Here is a 15,753-nt window from a genome sequence, read left to right as displayed (position 1 = left end):
TTAAGTAATGTGCAGTTGTATAATATAATGCCTTTACTGATCCAATCAGCCTTCAAATTGGTAAACAGAAGTGTTGGAGAAACTGTGGGTTTTAGTTAATCTGGTTATAGTTGATATTTTAACATTCTATTGCATTATGTAACTGTCAGCATCAATATATTTAAGAAATCTATTCTACTTACACATAAGTTATTTCATAGCACAAAGAGTGTATTTTAAATGTGTAAACAGGTATTCAGGAACTGTATCTAAGATTAATCAGGATAATCATCATGCCTATTATGATAAACTATGCAGTTATGAAAACTGAGCTGTAAAGCAGCTCTGAAAGATAATAGTGTCGTTATTTACCTCAAGTCAGTTCAGATCAATAATGGTGTGAAGGTAATCAAATCAACTCAGGCAGTTCTACAATAGGCAGTAATGTTGTTATTCAACTTGAGTCAATGTTGATTCAGTTCAATTCAAAGCCAGTGTTGCCAATGTTACAAGGCGCAATTCGGTTGTAAAGCATCTCTACGGATTGCAATGCTGCCATCATCAAGCTTAATTCAGTATAAATTATGTTCTCATCTGATGGGGTCAGTCAATATGGTCCACTGATAAATTGTGGTCATATCAATAAAGTTAAGTGTGTTTCAGACCTCAGCTAAGCAAGCCAGAAGGCAACAGTAGCAAGGAACACAAACTCCATCAGTTGGCAGAAATGGAGAAGAAGAAAAAAGTACCGGGAGAAACTAGACTTAGTTGGGGGACCAGTTCTCCTCTGGCTTAAATTAACACACGCAGTGAGATATTGATCAAGGTTATTCAAACTAGTGTTAGGTTGGAAAAGGATGAGTTGAGGTCTGTCCAGCAGACAGGAAAAACACAACCTTGAACTCAAAAAGGATAAAACCAATGGTTTAGATGGGTTCTGTGCTCAACAGCTGCTAAAGGTTGACATTATACAAATATGAACAAATTTTAAAATGCTAGGCATCATACACTTACCAAGTTTGTAAAATTAGAAAAACTGGCCAACATACACTTAACAGCTAAGGATCACACACTACCAGATTTTCTAGTTGATCATATGTCGACAATCTAATGCAGAAACAGGAGATGCATGAAAAATGAAAAAAAAAAAAAAAACCGTGTTTTAAAATCAAATCTGTGACAATCAAGCACATGATTTTCTATGAAATCTGACAACTTAAATCTGCAGACTGCCTCTGACTTTCGGCAACTAGCATCAACTTCTCCAACAAGGGAAAAAAATCTGGGCAAACATTCTGTAGCATATTCCAAGTTCTTTATTCTTACAGTGTGTTCTCTTTATGTAAATGAGCTTAAATGTCAAAACCATTGTATAAAGTATTGTAAAAGACTAAAGAAAAGTCACACGAAACACGAGCTCAGTGATGTAATCCAGTCAGTCTGCCATTTTATTCCAAATGTTACTTCTGGTTGGAGGCTCCTGTAAATATTTAGTTTAAATGTAACTATGTATAATGGAAACGCTCAAATATTTAGTGGATCTACTGTAAATCGGCTGCAACTTACAACTGGTGAAAATAAATCAGAAATATGAAATTTGTGCTGAAAGTATTTCAGGCTCTCACACTAAATGCCTTTTCCACTCATTAACCGCCAATCTTTCACAGTCAATGGATTCTTCAAGCATGCGTATTCTTTAAGCAATTTAACCCAGTTATATAACAAGAGCATTGCAGCTACTGTACATGTCACGTTCCATATGGAACGGAGTTATTTGACACAGGGAGCACTAGATTCCTGACCCTCAGTGGAGGTCTTTGGGGGATCTGCAGTCCAAAAAATCAAGCCTCGGCTGTGGGAGAGGAGACTGGGAAAGCTCTCTGGATACAAAGAGGAACATCAGGCCGGAGCATGCACATTTACATCATGCAACCTTCGGATGACGCCACGGCTACTATCATTCTGTAAATGGCAAAAAGACATTTGTAGCCTCAGGTCATCAGCCAGGTTATTTTAAGCAAACAAGGTTGTATGGCAAAGATGTGTCATGGTTTACGTAAAAATTGCGAGATTGATGTGCATCAGGGAACCAAAGATGAGCTCCATTACCTAAAACACTGCCTTATTTACAGCCTGGTGAACACCTGAGAAGAGATGATGCCAACCCCTCAGAGGACCTCAGATGATGCGAACCCTGAAACAACATACAGAACTAACAAATATTGTTATAATTGTGATTGCATCATATAATAATTGCTATTAATCATCGTCTGGTTGACTACGTCTTGTCTTAATTTTTCGGAAAATTCCTGTCATATGCTTATAAACCGACAGTCACCACTTATAAGCTACTTCTAAATATTGTAGAAACTTAATTTTCGGTAAAGTTGCTTTGCAAAGATTTGTATAGTAAGAAGCGCTATACAAATAAACTTGAATTGAATTGGTGGCTAAGCTTTCTGAGACAGAACAAAGGAATAGAGTAAAGATTAATAAAGATTTGTCACGTGGATACATTCATAGGCTTTAAAGGCAATGAATGCACTCAATGAATGAACAATTTTTTTTTTCTTTTTACATAAATATTTACCTCAGCCAGTACTGCTGGTAATTTAGGTGAACCATGAGAGAATTTGTCACGAATCCAACCTTGTCAAACAGCCAGTGTTTGTTCCTGCACGCTTAGTGTTCATGTAAACAGAGACACTAACGTGCACAGTTTAACAACATTACACTCGTTTATACCAGTAAGGCTGTTATTCCAGGTAATGCTGATGTGTTGTAGAAACAGTCATTACATCACTGTAAATATGTTTTCGTCATTTTATTCATTTAACTTTAATCCCTTTACATTTGTAACTTCTACTCAATTTTGGGCGATTTCAAGGTTTCGTTCAATTCTCTTCAATTTAGCAATTTAAACCACTTTAAATAGAATAACTGGTGAGGAAAATTGAATGAAACCTTGAAAACGCCTAAGATTTAGTAGAAATTACAAATCTATCCAATTGTGGGATATTAAAGTATGTATTTATGGAACTGTTTAGCCTTCAAAAAGACTCTTTCAGAACGTAAATTAAATTAAACAACAAGACAACAGTGACACTTAGTGGCTAAACAGACAGAAACAGCCTTTCTGTTCAGCTCGAGATTACCTAACCAAAACACCCCAGTAAATCTTGAAGACTGTTTAGACATTTGTGTCCTTGGCTACAATAAAGCATCTGGTTTATTAAGTTCAAGTTGATAAAGCATGTCATTGCAATGAATACTGCTCTGCTCCAATGAAACCAAGCTATCAGCGCAATGAAATTTGATATCAAGGTCAATGTGTCAAAATCTGACAGCTGAATATGGTTTATAGGCCAAATTAGCCTTGATATGTCCAGCCACAGATTAATGATAGTTATTGTGGTGTTTGACAGCTTTCTTATAAAACAAAAATCTGTTTAACCACATTTGCCTTGAGCTTGACCTTTTACCAATTCACAGAGAAGCCTTCAGCACACAGAACGAACACAGAAAGCTTAATAGCCAGAAAGTGACTTCAAAGCTGACTATTATCAGTGATGAGTTGCATCACATATTTTGACATAACCTTGGCAGCTGATCCAATTGATTACCATCTGACATACTTATTGTAGTGTAGGTAAAGGGCACACAAAAAAACAAAGAACTGTTTATGTTTTTATGGTCTTCACTAACAGGTTATCACTAACAGACTCATTATTTCCAGACAGGATTGATAAAAATAAATAAAATGTATGTAAGTGTTCATTGTTGATGTCTAAGCACTTACAATACAATCAACGATATTTCAAGAAATAATTATTTTCTATAGAGGGGAAGTTATTTATATAGAGGGGAATGTTAACAAAGATTAAAAGTCATTTACAGATATTCTAAACATTCCCATGTTGACTGACTAGAGAGTTCAAATCTAAATTCTTTTAAGAATTGTGCGATAACACAGCATTACTGTTTGAAAAGTTTATCTGAAACTGAATGTTTAAACAAGACTGTTAATGTTGTCCCACATTTTACCTCTATAGTTGCTTACATCTTGCACTGCAGTGCCCCTCTGTGGATTTCTGTTGTATTGGCATTACTTTAGAAGTACTATACTTAAAATTTCGTAATATAAGTTTTTTCCATTTTCATTTATTTCAGCATCAGTAGGATTTTTTTATTATTATTATTTGTTTAATTTATATGCAGAATGAATGCAGCATTGTGTTTCCTGCTGCAGAATACCGTCACCAGAGCACATAATTAATCAATGGCCTACATAAAATGTTATTCTAGCCTTGTAAAAGCAACATTGTGAACAACCAAAAGACATGAAGAAACAATTATGTTCTTAGCCGCTTTGTTGTTTGTACAAGAGTGAGTTTATAGTCATTATGTGTAGAATCCTCACATCCTGTTTCAGCTGTTCCTGTGCCCCATATTTTGGGCGAATCTGCATTGTTAATTCAGGTTGAGCAGATTGTCTTTTGATGAATGGGGTTATGCTCAATTCTTTTAAGATTTCAACACCCGGGTAAGAGCCAACTTACCTTACCCCCTTGACAGCTAGTGACTTGGCCACAGATTTCCACTGACTTTATAAAGCGGCACCGTTGTTTTGGGATTACACAGTAGCATATCAAATCTTTGGATCATCTACAATCACATTGTATATATTTTCTAGTATCAGTTAGGGCAATTTTGTTTAGCTGAACAAATGAATTGCCTTCTGCTGCAAATGCCTCAAGCTCCCCTCCATGAATTCACACCCCATCTTTTAACTCTAAATCAGATTCAAGGTGTTCAGGTATTAAAAGTCCAGACTCAACAGCAACCATTCATTCACTCTGACATTTCTTAAACATCTCTGTAAGTAATGACTGAAAAAGTGACACTTAGTAAGGTGCTTCTTTATGACACCTTTCTAATTGTTCAAAAGTGGGTGTCTCCAACACAGACAGCAGCTTGAATGGAGCTAAATATATTCCTTCCTTTGGTCTCCCTTTTTGCCTTTATCACTCTCAGCACCTTCCCACCTTTTCTCCCTTACATAAATCACTCTCCCAAAACTCAGACTTTTTCGATCAACATGCACCAACATTGCACACAAAAACTCTTAAAATCACTTAAAATCAACTGACAAAAATAAATATTTGCATTTGCATGAGCTGGGAGATCAAATGCATGAGAACATCGCTTCCTAGAGCTCCTCACAATCTAAATTGTCAGTCTCTTTTATTAAACAAACATATCATACTCGGGAAGTGTATGAGTCAGTAGTTTCTGCCTACACATCTCCCCAGTGGTTACTTCCAACTTATTCCCTCTACCCTAAGCAATCAAACATTTTAAAAATAGAAAGATTCTTCCTTTATAAACTTCATGGTCATGTACAGAGTTTGATATAGTTGAAATGTTACATTTATTGCTGAATTTGAAAAAAAGCATACTGTGAATTATGTTCATGTGCATAATATGCATTTAGCAGTGATATTAAATGTGGGAAATATCCCTGGCAGAAAGTGTATCTTATCTAAATAGCAAAAAATAATGATTTGGCCTGAAGCACTACCAAATTTTCCTTAGAGTTTTCCTCATTCAGCGTTGGAGAGGCATGTATCCAGATATTAGCACTGCAATGCTTATATTGGCCGAAGGAAACCAAGTAAACTCAAGTAGAGTTAAACAAATATCACAATGATTCCCATAAGAGATCAATCATATTAAGAAAGAATAAGTATTATTAAACAACATAATAAAAACATATTAAACAAAGATTCACCAGCTTCATATTGTCCCATTTATGTTCTGTGTTTCTGTCTCCCTGCCTTGACCTGTTTTTCCTTTGTTGCTTGATTAGTTCATAGTTTCCACCTGTGTTCATTAATTATCTTATTAATCCATTGTTTGGTTAAGTACTTATAGCCCTGCCTTTCCTCAGTTTCTTTGTCTTGTCTGCTGTTGAAAGTGGTGGTTTTTTCCATTTCTTCAACGTGGATTTATTAAAGACTGTTCATTTGATTACCTGCCTCCTTTGATCTCCTTTCCCCCAAACTGCCTCCTTTCTCCTTTTCCCCCAACTTTTACTGTGACGCATGTCAGTAGACCAATATTAATAAATGTGTTGTTCTCATGTATTATGTCTGTTTAGTGTCAATCTATGCACATAAAAAGGAAGATTTTTTTTAAACTAGACTGTATGCATTCAGTTTTACCCTGAACAATCTGTGAATGCAGTCCATTAAAACTAAACGTCAATAAAAGCAGAACTACAGTGTGGGCTATTCAGAACAAAGAGGAGACATTTCAACAGCAGCCTCTTCAAGGTTACTGGATTGGGCTTCATAAAATTGATGGATTGAGTTGGAACATTAACATTATTTACAGTTTCTTTCGCAATGTCTACCCATTTGTTTGCAGTTCAGTTTTCAGAGCTGACAGGACCAATAGGGCACATAATCTGAAGGGCAACTTCTCCTACCAATCCACCTGTGAGGGCCTTAATGGGCTGAATGACACTGGACTTTTATTTATTTATTAATTTATTTAGCCAATGGTAGGTGGGCCTATATATTTTATTCTAATACATTTCTAATATATTTATAAATCGATTTGCTCTGATGTATCCTATAGTATATACACAAACACACACAGTCATTTTGGAGGTGATCAGGATGGAAAAAGTGAAAATGTGTTTATGTCAAAAAAGTTGTTACAGGCAGAGAAGACTTGAATAAAAGCAGAATAAAAAGAGACTGGACTTACTGGTATATATATACAGTATAGTCTACTATTTCCAGCTAACATGCTGTCACACCCTCGTGGTAAGGAAATAAAAGTACATTTGCCTGTGTGGCCTAATTCAACATTAACCAAACACAGGTCCTGGTAATGACTACTTTATATCGATCTGGGGAGCATTTTCGAAAAGCACTTTAGCTAATAGTCTCAAATAGGCCTACCGCAGAACATGGTTCACCGAAAAATGAAAATCATGTCATCAATAACTCACCCTCATGTCATTCCAAACCCGTAAGACCTCTGTTCATCTTCGGGACACAGTTAAGATATTTTAGATTTAGTCCGAGAGCTTTCAGTCCCTCCATTGAAACTGTGTGCACGGTAAACTGTCCATGTAAGAAAAACATCATCAAAGTAGTCCATGTGACATCAGAGGGTCAGTTAGAATTTTTTGAAGCATCGAACGAGTCAATCTTTTGTTCGTTATCTGGCCTCGGCTCTGGTTCAAAAAGATCCGGTTACATCGAATGATTCGTTCGCGAACCGGTTATCACTACACTGCAGGGTTTTGAACCCTCTCTCACAACAGACCCGGAAGAGAAGACAATGATGAATAAAGTCATAGTTTTTGCTATTTTTGGACCAAAATGTATTTTCAATGCTTCAAAAAAATTTTTACTGACCCTCTGATGTCACAGGGACTACTTTGATGATGTTTTTCTTACCTTTCTGGACATGGACAGTATACCGTACACACAGTTTCAATGGAGAGACTGCGAGCTCTCGAACTAAATCTAAAATATCTTAAACTGTGTCCCTAAGATGAACGGAGGTCTCACGGGTTTGGAACGACATGAGGGTGAGTTATTAATGACATAATTTTCATTTTTCGGTGAACTAACCATTTAACACTGAATCATTTGATCTGTTGAGCAGCTGCATTGTTCACCCCACATACCAATTAAAACCTCAAGGTAGGCTATATATATGTATGTATGTATGTATATATATATATATATATATATATATATATATATATATATACACACACACACACACACACACACATCTATATAAAAAAGTACAACAAGGTCAAATGAGTTGGTGTGAAATGAGAAATTAGAGTGAATAGAAGTTTAATATATTTTTACACAATGTGGTTGTCAGATTGATGACACCAATAGGAACGAGCAAACTTGACGATGAAGGAAGTACGCTGTATTTTACGCAAACTGGCAACTCGGGTGCCGAAATAAAATTGGGTAAACTGTCAATGTTTCACAACTGGCACCGGCCAGAACGCAGTGCACATTTTCAAAGTAGAATGACTGAAAATCATTATTTTTCTGATAAACAAGTATATTAGCATGTTTCTTAAATATCTTCAAACATATTATGGTATTTATATGCTTTAGTAGAGTCAAAAACTTACATGCAGCGTATTTAACTTGATTTAATATATATATATATATATATATATATATATATATATATATATATATATATATATATATATATATATATATATATATATATATATATATGTGTATATGTATATGTATATGTATAATATATATAGGCTGATTACATCATGGTTAACTAGTCTATTAGTTGGTCAAACTAATAATGTCTTAACATAGTGTCTATGTTTATGCAGCTAGCTACTTTAGTAGCCTTTGTTTTCTAATTTCCTTAGGGAATCAGCATCTGATAGAAATAAAATGAGTTGCTAACTCGCCTCGACTCAATCCACGGTGTACCGAAGTCTGCCACTAGGTGCCATTCTCCGCTCTCCTTGAACACCATTGTTGAGTGTTGAATGTGAAGTGAGGTGTTTTTCTCCTCCTCCAAACCTGTGATGAAGCCGTGTTCCAATGAAAGCAGGTGGAATTCCCCACTTCAACCAATGGCGCTCTGCCCTCGCAACAATCCTTTCGAAAAAGATGTGTGGGCTCGGTTATGGCGCTGGCGTGAAGTTGTTGGAAACGGACAGGAAGCAGGATTTTGGAACTACTACGCCAGCTAAAGCTTAGGGCTGCCCGCTTGAATGGGAACAAATGAGCAGACCATTCATATTTGCTCAAACGTACTCATTGGAAGCCACTTACTAGGCGACGTCGGATTGAAGATAGTAATTTCTACAAAAGTTGCTCTGTCAAAAGCGAGCACGCAAGAGAATTAAGAGTAACCTCGGGGTAAAAAAAAAGGCATGGATCGCAAGAGTTAGACCGAGTTCTGACTCCCCTCGAGCTGTTTGTGTTTTTAACTGAAGAGAAGGACTTAAACAGTCACCATGCCTGCAAAAACAAAGTACAATTTAGTCGATGATGGACACGATTTGCGGATTCCTTTACATAACGAGGAAGCATTTCAACATGGGATAAATTTCGAAGCAAAGGTAAGTTTCTTTTGACATGAAGTTATGTTTTTAAGCTGCATGTTTTGTTTACACCCTGCTGTGAATCCTGTCTCCAGTCCCAGGAAACATTTAAAGTTGTTGTGGCCACTTGTTTACATTCCGTATTGCCAATTTAATTGAGCACGTCAATTCTGATACCACACTAAGCCCAACTTGTCGACAGGAGATCTAATACATTTCATCTCGTTGGCTTTGATTTCCAGTATATCGGTAGTCTGGATGTGGCTCGACCCAACAGCCGTGTGGAGATTGTTGCGGCCATGCGGCGCATAAGGGTGAGTTTTTATGGAACCAGTTTACTTTTACTGCTTCCTAAGGTCGAGTTAGCTTACAAAGTTTACAAATGGCAGTATTTAGTCCTGTATTAATTGGTATGCTAATAAAACGCCACGACGTGACTATTCCACACGGGGGGTCTCTTCATGCCTCGAGCAACAATCAAAATACAAAAGGAGGAGAGATCAATGAGCAAATTGCTTACAAAATAAAAGGGTTGGATATTGATAGCCCTGTCAAAGCAGCTTTGATACACATACACCGGTTCTGTACGTTATGTCGCCTTTGGCAACCGCAGTGTTTGTGGATTTTCATGTGTGTAAACAGAAGAGCTCTTTGAAGAGGGGGTCTTCTGTGTAAAGCACTTAAAGGGCCAGTTTTGGCGCCCACCATTTGTACTGCTGAGAATGCACTGGCTTCCTGTGTGGCTAGCTAGACCCCCTTGATAAAGATATCCTACATTGCTATCATGTTTTGTTTAAAGACACTTCCCTGTTGGAGAAAAAAATCCTAATTTGTAGAAAGCTGGTGTTTACTGCTCCCTACTATAAAAGTTCACTTTTGCAGGTACATTTTGTACATCACATTTGAAAGCCCAAAACGCAGTGCTTCTTTCCTTCATAGTTTTCCTATTTCACTTAATGACACTAATGCCCTCAGTACCCTTACATAAATGTAGTAACCATGGTTTTTTGGTGTATTGATTACCATTTGTATAACCACAGTTTTACCACAAATGCCATGGTTAAACTATGGTTAGTGTAGCAAAAACCATGGTCCGTTTCTGGCTGTTGGAATTTACAGTGAAACCTATTTCAGGGAAGTGTGATTTAAGAGGTGGTTAACTTTGAATGTAACAATTGAAAGGCTTTTTTTTTTCTCCCAACATCCTGGATTCCTGCATGGCAGCAGACACCAGGTGCAAATGATCCTTTTAACCTTTCCAGTGTACTGGACCCCCAGCTATGGTCAGTTGGCTAGCGGGCAACTATACATGCCTTTAAAGCAGGGAATTAGTGTGTGGTAAAGCTCAAACACAAAAGCTACATAAAACCAATAGTGCAGTTAAGCAGGTTTAAGTTTGAGCAGTGACGGCACAGTTTGAAGTGAACTTGTTTGAGCTTGCAGTATACTGCCCTACTAGATACATCCAATAACTATGACAACACCGAAACTGAGGATTTGTTTTTTGTTTTTATTTTTGGATTGATTTCGTATATATCTTTATATTCTCTACAAATGTAAGAATAGTTAAGCCAAACCTATCCTTTAAAGGACAGATTTTGTCATACTATTGATTTATATCTTTGTTTTTGCACAGAACATTGTGAGTAATAATTGCTTAAATATTACCTAAAAACCATAAATATACATATTTTTCTATTTAGAAAATGAGTAATGTTTAACCGTTGCATTTTGATGGTCAATTTTATGCAACTATGTTGACAAAAGAGATCCTACTTGTTTGGTCTCAAGTCCCATTCACTGTAGTTTATTTGGCAAGCAGTTTGGCAAGCATCTTCTCTGTATTGTTACTATCTATTGTTTATTGCTCACTGTTTGTTGCTTTTGTGTACTACTTCTAAAAATGTACATCATGGCATATGATAATTTGTTCCAACATGGGACATTTCCATCAGTCTGACGAGTCATGTAACATCTCTAGAATGCAGTTTGCAACTTTAGACTGGCAATGTCGATGTGAAGGCTTCATGCAAAGAGTGAAGTGCATAAAGTATAGTGTTAAATATAATTCTGGTATCAGTGCTTTCTGTTCTCAGGTATTTGACTTTGTAGGATCATGTGATGTGATATCTGTAAATGAAAGTAGAACCTTTCAGTGGCTGTCAGAAATCATTTCTGCCTTTGATCTTAATTGCTATCAACCGAGAAAGCAACGTGGGATGAAGAGATCCGATGATATGTAATGTAGAAGTGAAAATATTGAGGTGAAATCGGGTGCCTCAGACATTTTGGTCAATAGTTATGTTAAGCACACACACGCACACACAGACAATCTATTTGTGCAGGAAGGGGTGATTTAGAGTCCATGGGGAATTAAAAGCTTGAAGCCTACAATCACTGGCAATTTTCACCACACCCAGGTTCCATTTACAGAGTATAATAAGCTGGAGTTTTAAATGTTTATATCCTGTTTTCATGTTTTATTTGGTGCAAAGAATGTTTGTTATTTTAATCATCTAATAATAACTATTCCTGTAGCTCAACTGGTTGAGCACTGAGCTAGCAAGCAAGCAAGCGCTAGGTTGGGGGTTCGATTCCCCGGGAACACATGATATGTAAAAACTGATAGCCTGAATACACTGTAAGTCACTTTGGATAAAAGCGTCTGCTAAATGCATACATTTAATTTTTAATTTAAATTTAAATTTAATAATAGAGATATAGGTGTAAACATGTGTAGATTACTTATATCAGCTTCCCTTATGTCCTGAACAACAATTTAGTTTTATAGTGGTTTGTCATTACAATGCCAGTTTCTTAGCTTTTTATCTTTATTTCCACATGAAGCTTTCTTGATTTGCTGTCTTTTTTATTCTTGAGCATCACAATGAATGGCTTTAAAATCAACCTGGGGCCCCAAGCCTTCCTTGACTTTTTAAGCCTTTGTAGCATCAAAGATGGAGATTCACTTATGCAGCATTTGCAGTTTGTTTTACACCAATGTGCCTTCAAGTGCCTTCATTGAAGACTAAATTATAGGCCTACTTGAATGTTTACTCTAGCTTCATTGATTTACGAGAAACCTAACAGACACCTCGTAAGAAAGAGCCTGATCGTGGCGTTATCTCTGTGGAGATGATTAGCATTGAGTTGATGTTGCTGTCAGATTTGGAAAGGGGAATATTTACGGTTTTGCAGTCCTCCTGTAAAAGCTTTCAGACTCGTAGCCCAGCACACTTTGCTCTTATTGCTGTGCCTCAAATTTATTGCATTATATATTGTTAGCTTCAAGGTGGTCAAGCCTCACTGCAAAAATTGATGACCTGCACTTTAAAACGGCACCTTAATTAACTGACTGATTAAGTGATGTTATGAATGAGTTCTTTTGGGCTGAGATCCTTCCTCCAACTTTGTGAAAGTGGAAACGTTGACTTCTAATATATAGTTATGAATGGCGTTTTTTATTTTTAAGGCTTTTTCTTCATTGATACAAGCTAAAATTAAGTGATCTTGCCTTGCTGTGATTTACTGCTGTTATATCTGGTGGATACCAGTCCCAGCTGAACCCTGTCTGCAAAATGAATTGCCTTATGTTTATATGGCAGCATAATTTTAAAGACATTCCCTGAATCTGAACATGACCATTGTCTCATTTCCCCCGGTTGTGCAGTTTTACCAAAGCCATATTCTCTTTAAAATAAAGGTAACATGCAATTGGAGAATCATTCTGGCTTCCCCAAAGAACCTTTTTCAGTGAATAGTTCTTACAATAACCATTTTTTTGGTGTGTGTGAGAAATGTTTTAATAATCTGAAGAACCTACAAAGAACCTTTTGTGCAGTGGAAAGGTTCCATGGATGTTAAAGGTTCTTAAAGGCCAATAAAGAAATGCTGTTTTTATTTAAAGTGTACTGTTAGTGGTTTCACAACGGATTTTTTACTCTAGAGGGTTAGGTAGAGGTCTAAGGGTAACATTTGGGACAGGGCCAGTAACTCTGAAGTTGTCACTGAATAGATGTTTTTCTGTTCTCCTTCAGTTATCTCTGTTGAAGCAGAAAGGTCACAAAGAGTGTTCCAGTGACCATTATTGATTCTCCCTTTCTGTTACCCTCCATCAAACACCTTTTGGAGGGAAGCTTGGAGTTTTATTTTAACTGTGGCTGCTGGTTAATGTGTAACTTTGTTGTTTGAATTCAAATTCACAATAAAACCAAAGTAACAGAGTCCTGCATTCATCACCGGAAAGGGGCCGGTTATGATATTTCGATTAATCATTACATGCTTAATTGATAGTGGGGAAAAATGCATGAATAAATCATTCTCAATAAGATCTATAACATTTATAAAATAGGGTGAATTTAAAATTTATGGCAACTTTTAAAAATGACATTGTAACAATAGCTACAGTAAGTATTTGCCAATTTTCCTTGCTTTTGTATTCACCGTTTTTGTCCATCTGACTTAAACTGGATGACATTTTGACTGCACCGTACAGGATCCAGCCATAAGAGAGGCTGTTGGCCAGGATCCATTCGGTTGACGTGCCTCATTTTGTCTTCAAAGGGCCTCTTTGGATTTAGAAAAGCTCTCTATCCTCTCAAGAACTGAACATCCTCTGTGTAACATTGACTAGCATCAAAACAACAAAGCCATAGGATACTCAAGCCCGTCCCCTTCTTAACCATAGAAACGGAGAACAGTAAATTGACTCATAACTCTCTTCCTTTCTCCTTGGAGTGTCTTTGCCTTGCAGTCTCTTAGACGGATTGTGTTCACCCCTATCAGCCGCACAGACAAAATTCATCTTAAAAACATGTTTTGTTTTTTTCCTTCTTAAATGCATCTCCCTTACTGAGATCTTTCATTGTAACAAATTAATATTCTGGTCTAATTTGATTCTCCTTTTTAATTAACGTCTCCAGTGGCTCAGAAGTATAACTCATTCCTTGTGATTTTCTTTTTCTTTTTTTTCTTACTGTGAGGGTCAAAAGTCATTAAGCATTTCTGAGTTTTTTTTTTTTTTTTTTTTTAGTTTTTTAGCCGAGGTCAGCTTGATTAATAATGTCCTTGATGCTAAGAAATCACTTGATAAATTAAAAAGCTTCAAGAAAACACCTTCACTTGATGTGGTTTATTCAAGTTTAATGGCTACGGCGCAGCGCCTGCTGTAAATTAATCAATAAACTCCACAGCTATTGATCTTTTTAGTTTAATAGTAAAATTAGTTTTTGTTTGTTTGTTTTTACATTTTGTGTGAAAAATCGTTCTTCAGCATAATGTATGCCCCACATTAAGACAGCTCTCTGGAGTGGTTCAGTCACTACGAATGTCTTTGAATTATTAAGTGCTTTGATACAACTTGCTTCTTTCTTTCTTTCTTTCTTTCTTTCTGAATTTGAATTTAGATTAGATTTTGATGATTAAAGTAATATTTTATTAACTTAAATGCTCAAAAATCATCCTGTTGAGGAGCACTGGCCTGTACTATTTTGTATATTAATTTAAGCAAGGATTACATCAGATCTATAAGTTGGTGCTGAACCCAATCATTAATGTAATGGACAATGAATATTCTACTGCATAACTGTATTAATCATTGCTTAATTAACTAGGAATGTTATTGGAGTCAGTTTGCTGTTGTTGAATTAGGTTGGCTGCATGCTCTAGAATTTCAAAGTGGAAAAGATATCTCATGTTACAATCATTTTGCCAAGAAGTTTTGCCATGTGAATTATTGACCAAATGGACAATTGTGGCATAAAGCGTTCATGCCAGTTAACGGTCAGTGGACCAGTGGTAACAAATCAGTGCTCACAATGATGTGAATTTTCTCAGCCTATTGGTTGGTGCTGCTTCTCAAAAATAGAAAACTAAAAAAGCTGTTTAGAGGCCAATTTTGGTTACCTTCATAGGAAAAACCAACATAGTGTTGGCTATGGGAATACTGCATTAATATGCATATTACAAAAAGGCAAATAAACTGCCTTACTTGACTTGATGGATGAAGATTAATTAAACATAATCAGAAATTTTCCATATATATATTTGCCAAGTGTTCATTGGAATCATTACACTTTATTCTGAATGAATGAAGTGCTGACAATGTCATTTAAATCAGGGGAAAGCCTTCTTTATTCTGCCACAGTAATGAGCTGATAGTGAATATGTGAACGCAATCATACCAGTGCACATTGACTTCTGTCTAAAGACTTTCCAGGCCGGTTATGTCATAGTCTCTGGAGATTCAAATTAGATGCACTTGCTTTTACAATAGTGAAGCATTAATTGTCTGCATTGCTAGAAATCTAACGGTTTTAATAATTAGCCTGTATATATTTTTGTTTTTCCAATTCTTTGAGTCCTTCTTTCACATTCACAACTTGAGTCATTACTTTGTTCCACATACCTTTGATTATTCTCCTAACAAACCTCCATCTCCACTATTGATTTACAGACGCTATCATCAACAAATCTAAAATCGTTGTCTTTTCTTTTGGTCTGCAGACTCAATGCCTTCTTTCTAAGGGGGTGGTTTGCTCTAATATCTTTCAGTACCTACAAGTCAGACTTTCTCACTTTTTCAGACATTTCTCACTATCTTTCTTGGCAGCATGATATTTTTTATTTATGTGCTGGTTTTATTT

At 36.3% G+C, this 15,753-nt stretch overlaps 1 protein-coding gene across 2 annotated transcripts in view; it reads left to right on the top strand.

Moving 5' to 3' along the window:
- Window positions 1-8,534: 8,534 nt before the first annotated feature.
- The window catches only part of LOC113101079 (carboxyl-terminal PDZ ligand of neuronal nitric oxide synthase protein-like), a 94,118-nt gene continuing 86,899 nt past the window's right edge, over window positions 8,535-15,753 (top strand). Inside the window, exons 1-2 of one of the 2 annotated variants that reach the window (XM_026265551.1) lie at window positions 8,535-9,127; window positions 9,352-9,423. In XM_026265551.1, coding sequence (XP_026121336.1) covers window positions 9,023-9,127; window positions 9,352-9,423 — 177 coding nt within the window. In that variant the 5' untranslated portion in view covers window positions 8,535-9,022. The remainder of the gene's footprint in view (window positions 9,128-9,351; window positions 9,424-15,753) is intronic. The other variant, XM_026265545.1, reaches the window with a different exon arrangement.

This window comes from Carassius auratus, chromosome 6, assembly GCF_003368295.1.
Source record: "Carassius auratus strain Wakin chromosome 6, ASM336829v1, whole genome shotgun sequence".
In the NCBI taxonomy this organism is placed as follows: Eukaryota; Metazoa; Chordata; class Actinopteri; order Cypriniformes; family Cyprinidae; genus Carassius; species Carassius auratus.
Note: the sequence above shows the minus strand (reverse complement) of the source record. Positions and strands in the feature narration are given on the sequence as shown.